This window comes from Salpingoeca rosetta, assembly GCF_000188695.1.
Source record: "Salpingoeca rosetta unplaced genomic scaffold supercont1.6, whole genome shotgun sequence".
NCBI classification, from domain to species: domain Eukaryota; class Choanoflagellata; order Craspedida; family Salpingoecidae; genus Salpingoeca; species Salpingoeca rosetta.
The window spans coordinates 1,416,265-1,426,658 of record NW_004754928.1 but is presented as its reverse complement, the minus strand read 5'-3'; the positions used below and the strand labels follow the sequence as shown (position 1 = coordinate 1,426,658).

Sequence of the window (10,394 nt, the reverse complement as noted above, 5' to 3'; positions counted from 1 at the left end):
GTCAAGGTGGCGCACTGGAGAGCCTGCTCAAGAAACACAGTTTCAACATCTGGACGCGGTTTGTGGCTCGCAACGCCAACATCTTCGAGCGTACACCTGGTGCAGTCATCGCACGCGCCTCGCTGTATCCAGACCAGACAGCGGTGTTCAAGGCGGCAGAAACTCTGTTGTCCACGCCAGGTTGCCGCCTACCACGAGTGCAACAATACAACAAACCCCAGGAGCTCAACCCACTGGTTTGTGTGTGCTCGGCTGGGGCGAGCTTAACGGGCTTTGAAGATATTATCTTCACTCGAGACAGCCGTTGGGTGTGCGGGTGTCACGGGCTTGGAGATGTGTACGTGTGGGAAGCACGCACCGGTAAGCGTGTGGTGAGGTTGCGCAGGCCCAATGACAACGCAAAGGCAACTCGCATCGTTCATCTACCAAACGGCCTGGTGGCAGTTGCCTGCGAGGATGGCATGGTGTATGTGTGGAACCTGGACACGCATGAGCTCACGGGTTCTATGAATGTGTTTGACCCTGAGTCGGAGAAGTGCCGGGTGCTGCGGATGACTGACGATGACGCATTGGTGATGGTGATTGGCAGCGCAGTGGCGACCTCAAAGGGCGCTGCAACGTCCGCAGCGGATGGTGGTGGTGCTGATGGCAGTCCTGGTGACGATATCCAAGTTTCAACGCATGTCATGCTGTTCAGCGCGGACTTCAGCCAGTGCATGTGGAAGTGTACGGTACAGGAGGCGCTAAATTGTGGGCAGATCCGCGACAACACGCTGGTCTCAGGCACGAAGAGCGGCAGCGTCATCTGGTTTGAGCTGCAAGGAGTGCCAGCTCCGGCTCAGCAGTGGAGGCAATCCACCGCAGTAGAGGACCGGGCAGCACTGGTGCAGGTTGCACGCTATGACATGGAACGCACGTGGGGCTTGGGCGTGACAGCGTTATGCTTGTTGCCTGGGGGTCTCGATGTTGTCGCAGGTTGCGGCTCGAGTCTGTACAAGCTGAGAGCCGATGGAACGAGTGTGGGAAAGGTGAACAGCACGCGCAGCAACACAATGAGTTTGAGTGCTGATGGAACCATTGTGGTGTTGGCGAGCGATTCTGGGAGGTACACAGAGGTGTATGACGTGGACACGATGACGGGGCTGCGCTCCGTTGGACCTGCGCCCACAGGCCTTGTTGCGCTTTCTCCAGATGAGACGTTCTTGGCTGTCGGAGGGCCTGGCCTGGATACCTTGGTCTCTGTGTTTGATTGGAAGCAGATCAAGCAAAGCAAGACTGTCCACGAGCACTTACACCAACAGCGCCCACCGCCGCCGCCAGTGATTGCGATCATGGCTGACCCGGAGCAACTCCAACGACAGCAGCGGCAGAAGGCCATGGTATTCATTGCGTCGCGTGACAAGCGTACGCTTGAGTTTCACGATGCAACAACGATGACTTTGGTCAAGACTATTGACCTGCCCAAGGGCAGCCTCTTCACCATTGACGAGATGAGCGGTAGTCATGATGGGCGTGTCGTCGTTCTTCACTCGACAGCAGTCTTTATGGCTGTCGACACGGTCGCTGGACGAGTGCATCGGGACGTTATTACTCGTCGCAGGTCCACCGGTCCCTGCAAAGTGTTCTTCTCACCGTCGAGCGATGCATGCGTGGTGATTGACGGATGTGACCTCCACGTGCTGGCATTACCTGACTGCAAGCAAGTGCATGGCCCCGAACCCGAGGAAGACAACAAGCAGCAGCACACAGACACAATCACCTGTTGCGTGTGGCACCCTCAGTACCCACGTGTGCGCCAATTCGTCACTGGCTCGGAGGACCAAACGGCAAGGCTCTGGCAACTGAACGCAGACAATGAAGGCATCATTGTTGGGGCGACAGTTGTTCAGGTGTTTACGGGCCACAATGGTCCCGTGTACAGCGTGGCGATGTGCACTGATGATCAAGGTGTTATCGTGCTGGCAACATCTGCAACAGACACTGGCATTCAACTATGGAAGCTGAACAACGGAGCGTCCCCAATCAGGCGAATGGGAGGCGAGCTACATGGCTTCGAGCTGTTGTGGTTACCACAACAAAGGCTACTTGCCTCTTACGACACTACCTTCAGCCAGTTGGGATGCTGGACCCTGGCGGGAGCGTTGGTTCGTACCACTTCAGTGGGCCCGACATGGATGGAGGTCGGCGCGGACTGGATTGCGCTACACCCCAGCAAGAAGTACATTGTTGTACCAAGCTATGGCGGGTTTCAGCTGCTGCACGCAGACTCACTGGAGGTTTTCCTGCAGTCGTTTGGTCACAACGGCGAACTTCATCTTGGTGGGTTCCCGCTGACTGTACGCATGACATGCGATGGATTGTATTTCGTTTCTCAGTCCGACGACGAGGCCATACTCGTGCACGATCTTTCACGGCTGCCACTTTGAAGTTGATTTGTGTGTGTGTGTGTATGTGAGTGTGTGTGTGTGTGTTTGTGAACAGCAGTTACGCTGCTTTTCCTGTCTCTTCGCCTTTGTCACCCTAGTTGGGTATTCCCACACCTCTTCTGTTTGGTCTTCGTCAGTCCTCTCCACGCACGTTGTCTGGCTGCTGTTCTGTCTGTGATGTCATTTCCCTTTGTATCGCGTCATTTGCTCCCTTGATGTTTCGTGATTGTTCATGTGGGCACATGGTGTACGTGCTCTTCGCCTTCCCTTGCCATCGTTGGACCGCCATGTGGTCTGATTGTATTGTTGTACTACTCTGCAAGCTCCGTATATATATGTGTGTGTGTGTGTGTGTGTGTGTGTGTGTGTGTGTGTGTGTGTGTGTGTGTGTGTGCATATGTGTAGGTGGAAAAAAACGTCCACCCCTGGACCTGTCACCTTTTCCGGGTGACTAGCTACCTCCGCATTTGGTTTGGGTCCCCACCCCCCGCTCCCCCCCACCTTTGGTACCCCTGAATGGTACCCTCTCGACCCTAAAGAAGGAAAGGGTTACAATAAATAAACACATCAAAAAAGACACGTAAAGAAACACAGAAGAAAAAATACAGAGATAAATTATATAATTATAACAAGAGGAGTGAGGGCATCAGGGCTAGCAGCGTAGGACGGCCACCGATGGGAGGGGCAATAGTGCACGTTGGTCGCTGTGTCTGTTGTGTTCGTGTGGGATCGATGATGAGAGCCGATGGGGCGCCGAGGGGGATGCCGACAATGTCGCCGTTGGGTGCGAGCACGCCGCCAGCTTTCCTGAACCCGCAGACCTGGGCGACAGGCAGCTCCTCGGCGATGTTGGTGTTCGGGTTGATGACGAGCGTGGCCGTGGAACTGTATGGGATGGTGTAGATGAGCCCATTTTGCGCAAGCACACCGCCATGCCACTTGTAGCCACCTGTGCCAAGTCCTTGAATTGTGGTGACATCCATCGTCAGCGACTCTGGATTGATGATGAGGACAGAGGAAGCTGTCACGGGAACGCAGTAGATGAGACCGTTGGGCGCCTGAACGCCGCCATACCACTTGAATGCATCCGAAGACAGCCCGCCCAATGTTGTGGTGTCTGCTGTGTTGGTCTCAGGATCAATGATGAGCACAGACGCGGCAAAATAAGGGACGCCGAAGATGAGTCCGTTGTCAGCCACCACACCGCTGTACCACTTGCGCGCACTGGTGCCAAGCGAGTGGATGCTTGTGGTGTCAGCCGTATTGGTGTCGGGGTTGATAATGAGCATGCTTGCGCTGTTCGACGGGAACATGTAGATGGGACCTGCATGCGCCAAAACGGCACCCGCCCACTTGTATGTGGCTGTGCCAAAGCCGGAGATGGAGGACGTGTCGACCGTGTTGGTCCTGGGGTCGATGATGAGGACGGAAGGTGAGTTGTGCGGGGCCGCATAGATCAGGCCGTTGTTGGCCAAAACGCCGCCACGCCACTTGTATGAAGAGGAGCCGAGTTGCCCAAACGTGCTGGCAGTCGCCTCACACACCCTGCCTCGAAGAGCGGCGATCATGCTCTGCTGGGATTGAAGCGTGCTGTTCTGTGCGGCAATCATGCTCTGCTGTGCTTGAACCGTTGACTGGTACGCCTGCAAGATGCTCTGCTGTGCCACCACGGTTCCACGCAGCGTTTGCATCTCCGAAACGACGTTGACGCCATTAAGGAACACGGGCTGGGTTGCTGGGTCACTCGAGTTGACGTGCACAGCACCGTTATCATCTTGCGCCAGCTTGGCCCTGTTTGGTGTTGGTGGTGTGGCGATAGGCACGCGCACACAACCAGGAAGAACACAGCCGACAAAACGGCAGCATCATGGAGGAGGAGCTGTGGGAGCTGTGGGAGCTGTGGGAGGACAGCCGCCGCCATTTTGTTGCAGTGGGTTGTTGTTTGTGTTTGTGTGTGAAGCGAAAGATTTGCACGACTTTTCAAGCCAAGGCAACAGTGCGCAACGACAACCTCACGCATGTTCCGTCCGATGATCCTGAACCAGGACTTTGTGTGGTTCTGGCGTGGTGGTGGGATGAGACATCGCTTCTCACTCATTGTTTAATCAAACCAGGCAAGCAAGGTAAAACAGAACACGCCACACAACAAACACCACACATTCTATGGAGACGACAAACAACTAAACACGGGAACAAGAGGAAGAAACGCGTGCGTCAACGAAATGCGATGGAGATGAAGTGGATTCTCAAAGACGGAAGAAGAATCACGAAGCAAAGTGAAGGGAGGGGCGGGATGGAACAGAGATTGCGGTGGCACCGAAAAAACAGCGTATGCGGGGACAGTGGAGATGGGAATGGTGTCCACACAAACAAACAAGCAGAACAGACGAGGACTGATGGAAATGAACGAACTTCAGTGGCGGACAGGATGCAAAGCACGCACAGCAATGACCTACAAATCACAGCACGGACACACACACACACACAGAAGCAATACACACACACGCACACACACACAGAAGCAATACACACGCCCAAAGACTTCAAGCACACATTCGCGGACTCGAAACACTCACGCCTCAAACACAAGGACGGCTCGAACAAGGACGCACGAAGGGTCTGTCACTACGATCTCCGCAGCCGGCACATTGCCGCCCTGGTCCCACTGCGTGTGTGGGTGGAACGGCTGTGAATGTCGAATGTCGCCACTGGTGAAATCGATGACTGCCACGTGAGCGTCGTGTCTGGAGATGAGGGGCTGATCACGGAATGACCGCCATTTCCGTTCCGGGTCATGTCGTCGGGTGAGGTGAAGGCTCTTGTGCGTCACGGGGTACGGGTTGCCGTACATGACATCGCACGCCAGAACAACGCGGTAGGCTTTGCCTGGCTCAAGCTTGAGGCAGTGCAGTTCAGGTGGAGAAGAGTGGCTGGGCCGGCAGCGCGAAGTGTAAGCGAGGGCGTAGTCAAGGTCTGGCGTGAAGTAACAGCCCGCACCAAACTTCGCACCTTGGGTCTGCAGTTGTGCAAAGTCACCGCCCAGGATGCCAACAACGGCCTCAAGGGATCTCACACCATGGAACACGCGCTGGAGGCGAATGGGCGGATCTTTGTCCACGCAGTTCGCGTCAAGCATGTTGTACAGGCGCGACGTGTCAAGCACGTTGTAAACGCCAGGACGGCCAGAACGGGTGACGCGCTCCAGCACCGCCCGCTCCTCGGCATCTGTTGCCTGGCCCGTCAACGTGTCGTGGGCGTATTTGGGCGCAAACGGGTGGCCGGCGCTGGTGAGGTGGCCACGATAGCGGGTGTTGTTGCGGTGCAGGGCGCCGTTGAAGGCGACGAGCTTCTGCTCGCACCACGTGATGGCGACGCGACACAACATGCGGCCGAAAGGGCAAAGCGGATTTGGCTCAGCAGCAGTGCGGCCACCAGCGGCGCGGAGGAGCTGCAGGGTGGGAAGTGCGTGCGTGCGTGTGTGTGTGTGTGTGTGTGTGTGTGTGTGTGTGTGTGTGTGTGTGTGTGTGTGTGTGTGTGTGTGTGTGTGTGTGTGTGTGTGTGTTGGATTCCAAAGTGAGAAGGGCGAAGAGCAAGATGCCAGCACCAAGCTGAGGTGGGGTCATTGAGTGCACTGTGAAGAAGCAAGACACGTGCACGCGCACGCACGCACACCGAGCACACAAAGCATACAAAGAACACAAAGAACACAAAGAACACGAAGGACACATGACAACCCCCCCCCCACACACACACAAACACAAACCTCAATGACGGCGTCCTCGTCAGGTTGAAGTGGTGCAATGTGGACGGATTGGCGCGTCGACAGCTCCGTCGCTTGCACCGCGGCCAGCAGCTGCTGTGGAAACTTCCACACCGCATCTGGTGGTCCGTGAAGCAGCTCCTGCTGTTTCTTCTCGCCAATTTAAGAAAGCCGGTCGCCAGCGTCGTGTTGCGCCTTCAGGGCCGTGTGCAACTGACAGAACCCAACACGATTGCCGCTCGACTGGAAGCACCCACGGAGCAGCGCCTTAAATGCGCCTTCCATTTTCCGCCCCTCCTCAACATCAAGCGGCAGGTACTCCTGAGCCTTGTACTTGTCGCCAAGCGTTCGTCCGGATATGCATTCCCCGCTGTACTCCCCGTGGTGCCAAGGTTTGGTGTTAAACCACACCTCCCACATAATGCAGCCAAATGAGAACACGTCCGTGTCAGCTCGCAATGGCTGCTCCAACAACTGCTCCGGTGATGCCCACAGCGGTGTGCCGACCACCTTCGACACCACAGACGCATTCTCTGGCACGAACGCGCTCAGGCCGAAATCCGCCACCTTGGCGGAGAGCGATGCGTCCAGCAGCACGTTGGGCGACTTGAGGTCGCGGTGCACGACGTCGTGGGCGTGCAGGAACTCCATCGCAGCCGCCACCTCGCTCAAGATGCGCAGCTTCTCGACGTTGCTGATGTGTTTCTTGTGCACGTGGATGTAGTCGTACAGGGACCCGTTCTCTGCCCAGCTCAGCACGAAGGCAAGCGTGCTGCGATCGCTGTCATGACACAGCCCGAGAAAAGACACGATGTTTGGATGGCGAAGTGAGGCAAGGACGGCCACCTCTCTCAGCACACGCTTGTCAGGTACACGCGACTGTGCCGCTGTTGATGTTGAAGTTGCTGTGTCGCTCATTGCTTCCAGCAGGTGCTGCAGTCGTGGTCGTTCTTCAACATCGTCAACTTCCTTCAGCGCCACGTCGTGCCCAGCAAACGTGCTGCGATATAGCTTGCCAAATGCGCCCTTGATGGGCTTGCCTTCGTGGTCTTTTGCGCGTTTCTTCTCCTCGAAGCGGGCTGGATTCAGGTCGAGATTGAAGAGGGACTCTACGAAAAGAAGGGAAACACAGCCAGGCGTGAGAGAATTATGAACAAGGACAACACAGGCAGGCAAATATGTTGGCAGAGGAGACAAAACAAAGTGCCTGTTGCTCGCGCAAGCTATTACGTGCTCTCCCACACTTGGTGTTCTTCCAAACCAAGCAGCACACATGAAACACAGGCGTGTGAGTGGTGCCACAGAGTCACGCGAGATCACTCAGAGGGCACAGGCAATTCGCAGCATGCATCGGCACTCACTGAGCTGTGTGATTGTTTCTTCCTTCGTTCTCATAGCATCTACATGCTCTGCGAGCTGGTCACCTGAAGCAATGCAGACGAAACACAGGCGTGTGAGTGGTGCCACAGAGTCACTCGAGGTCACTCAGAGGGCACAGGCAATTCGCAGCATGTATCGGCACTCACGGAGCCGCCTGATTGTTTCTTCCTTCGTGCTCATAGCACCTGCATGTCCTGCGAGCTGGTCGCCTGAAGCAGCGCACATGAAACAAGAGCGGTGAAGAAGCAGGTTTGCTGAGTGGCACACAGTTTCCGAGGCGATTAAAACAAGTCACCCCAGGCAGAGCTGAAACAGAAAGTGTAGGCAGCGATCGGATGTGCGTCCTCGTCAGCATGTGAAGACCATGACAAGGCCTGACCAGTTCCTTTCCCACACAAGGGGGACACAGTGACGTTCACGTATTTACCGTGTCACGAGCTCATGAGAGCAGTGTACAAGGCCGCTCAACAAAACAAACACCAACACCAACTTGTGAGGGTTTACCTTGCTCTTCCCGTTCAACGCCGCGTGTCAATTCTCGTTCCTCCGACCTAGAAGTGCCAGCCCAGACCAAAGAAAATTGAGTTCATCCACATAAGGGCGAGGAATGCAGGTACAACACACGACAGAGCATGAAGAAGCGCCGCAGCTGTGAACGCACATGTACCACTGCACGTCCCGTGCTTCTGGCCACCCTGCACCAACTGCGTGGGCAGCAGGAACGCCAACGTTGATCAGCCTAAGTCGAGAGAACATGCGCGTGGATTCAAGACAAAAGCAGGCGAGGCGGCCGAGATGTGGCTATGATGAGATGCGAGCTGTCAGCATGGTGATTGTGATGGAATTTGTGATGCACCACAACAACACGCAAGGCGCCAGAGAAGCAGGGAGGTCAGATCACAAGCATAACCCACGCATGATTCTGACACACAGGGTGAAACCCACAGAAGCTCCTGCAGTTCTGAGTGGCCACGCAGAGCCGTCGCCAACGCTTGACAGCCTTGAGGTCCAATCGGGTTGTTCCCAATGCTGCAAAGAGTGACACCAATGGCAATATACACGAAGGCGTGAGAAGGAGAATGGCCGGTGGTAGGGAAAGAATCCCAACAAGAAAGCCCATCACCGTGTCGCATGCCTCGTTCCCTCAATGATCACACTCGGGATGACTGCGACGTATGCACTGCACTCAATTGACTGACTGCAGCTCTCGTAGATCAGTGTATCCTTGCAAGGCGTCAGCCAACAGGACGCAGTCCTCAGATCCAATCAGGTTATCGTACAACCTGAACACGACAGGAACGCATGTGTCCGTGTGTGTGTGTGTGTGTGTGTGTGTGTGTGTGTGTGTGTGTGTGTGTGTGTGTGTGTGTGCGTGTGTGTGCGTGTGTGTGCGTGTGTGTGTGTGTGTGTGTGCGCGCGCGTGTGTGTGTGTTTGTGTGTGTGTGTGTGTGCGCGCGCGCGTGTGTGTGTGCGTGTGTGCGTGTGTGTGGGTGGGTGGGTGTGCGTGTGTGTGTGCGTGTGTGTGGGTGGGTGGGTGTGCGTGTGTGTGCGTGCGTGTGTGTGTGCGTGTGTGTGTGCGTGTGTGTGTGTGTGTGTGTGCCCATGTCCGTGTGTCCGGACGTGCAAGCGTGTGCGCACATGAATACTACAGGCACGAACCACACACTGCACACTGGAGATGGTCCAGGAAACACATCGCAAGCGTCATATCTTGGAATCGCAACACTCACAACATCACAGACTTACGCCTGTGGGCGTGCTCACCTCAGAACCTCGATGTTTTTGTTGTTTCTCCTGTCGAATGCAATTGCCAAGCTTTGTGCGCCTTTGGTTCCCAATGTCGTTCCGATCAGCCTGCAAAATAGGCGTTTGGTGCAACCAGTCAGTTCTCAAACGTGCAAGGTGCGGAAGAGGCCAGAGACGAGCTACAACATTGATTACATGATTGGACCGCTTGCAGGAGATGTCATGCAGGACTGCTTGCATGTGCACAACGGTGATGATGCAAACCCGGCAAGTCACATTGCAACACACTCTATATCTCTCGCAGGTTCATCGCATGCGATAGATCGAAGGAGTTCCTTGATGTGATGTTGCAAGCCTGCCTCTTGCATCAACTGCTCCATCACGTCCAGCTGGTTGTCCTGCCGCTGCCACCACCTCCACCGCACTGCTTCACCATCACTCGCGTCCTCATCCACAGTATCATGACTGCCCTGTGTCTGTGTGAGTGCCACAACACTGTCAAGAAGAAGTGATGATGGGTGGTTGGTGGTGATGTGCTGGAACTGCTCACGCGACTTTCTGCGCCCCAACAGAAACATCAGCCACAGAAGAGACACCCCCACCACGGCCGTCAAAGCCGCCCCAACTGCTGTCCGCACATCCACTTCGTCCATCGCTGTTGTTGTGTTGTGGTTTGTTTCTGCTGAAGGTGCCTGAACGAAAAGTGACAATTACACCCACCAATCGTCTTGCTTGTGTGTGAGGGCACAATAAAAAATATTGTCTTGCTTGCTGCAGGGAGGGAAAGTGCTTCCAAATCGAGTGGCAGGTGTTGCCAGAAATGCAAGGATTTTCCTTCTCTGTCAACATGGCAAGCAAAAGAAGGAAGCAAACAGCGTGGTGCGTTTTGTCAATGCGAGCGCCACTTTTCGCCAACAAGCAAGAAGCAAAGGACAGAAAGCAAAAAGGAAAGAAAACAAGCAAGCACACTGTGGTGGTCTGGGGATGCGATCACAAGGAAGGCCTTCCTCGCGTACACGCCAGCCAGCCAGCCAGCAAGCAGCTCGCTGTTGTGGTACAACAATAGAAGAGGGACAGCTGCT

The 10,394-nt window shown here is 55.3% G+C and overlaps 3 protein-coding genes across 3 annotated transcripts in view; 1 reads left to right on the top strand and 2 right to left on the bottom strand.

Annotated features, from left to right (window-relative positions):
• Positions 1 to 2,635, top strand: part of PTSG_02899 (uncharacterized protein) — a gene marked incomplete at its 5' end in the record, with an annotated part of 5,485 nt that extends 2,850 nt beyond the window's left edge. Inside the window, one exon of the mRNA XM_004996354.1 lies at positions 7 to 2,635. Coding sequence (XP_004996411.1) covers positions 7 to 2,426 — 2,420 coding nt within the window. The 3' untranslated portion in view covers positions 2,427 to 2,635. The remainder of the gene's footprint in view (positions 1 to 6) is intronic.
• Positions 2,636 to 3,049: 414 nt separating this feature from the next.
• PTSG_02898 (uncharacterized protein) lies at positions 3,050 to 4,347 on the bottom strand (the record flags this gene model as incomplete). Its single annotated transcript, XM_004996353.1, has 2 exons — positions 3,050 to 4,217; positions 4,256 to 4,347. The coding sequence occupies 2 exons, from the start codon at positions 4,345 to 4,347 to the stop codon at positions 3,050 to 3,052; spliced, it is 1,260 nt and encodes a 419-aa protein (XP_004996410.1).
• Positions 4,348 to 4,903: 556 nt separating this feature from the next.
• Positions 4,904 to 9,965, bottom strand: PTSG_02897 (TKL protein kinase; the record flags this gene model as incomplete). The annotated part of the gene is made up of 11 exons (XM_004996352.1): positions 4,904 to 5,874; positions 6,190 to 6,305; positions 6,405 to 7,295; positions 7,548 to 7,610; positions 7,713 to 7,775; positions 8,071 to 8,117; positions 8,228 to 8,305; positions 8,512 to 8,595; positions 8,766 to 8,849; positions 9,331 to 9,420; positions 9,601 to 9,965. 11 exons carry the CDS (start codon positions 9,963 to 9,965, stop codon positions 4,999 to 5,001), a joined length of 2,757 nt encoding a protein of 918 aa, XP_004996409.1. The 3' UTR covers positions 4,904 to 4,998.
• Positions 9,966 to 10,394: the final 429 nt, after the last annotated feature.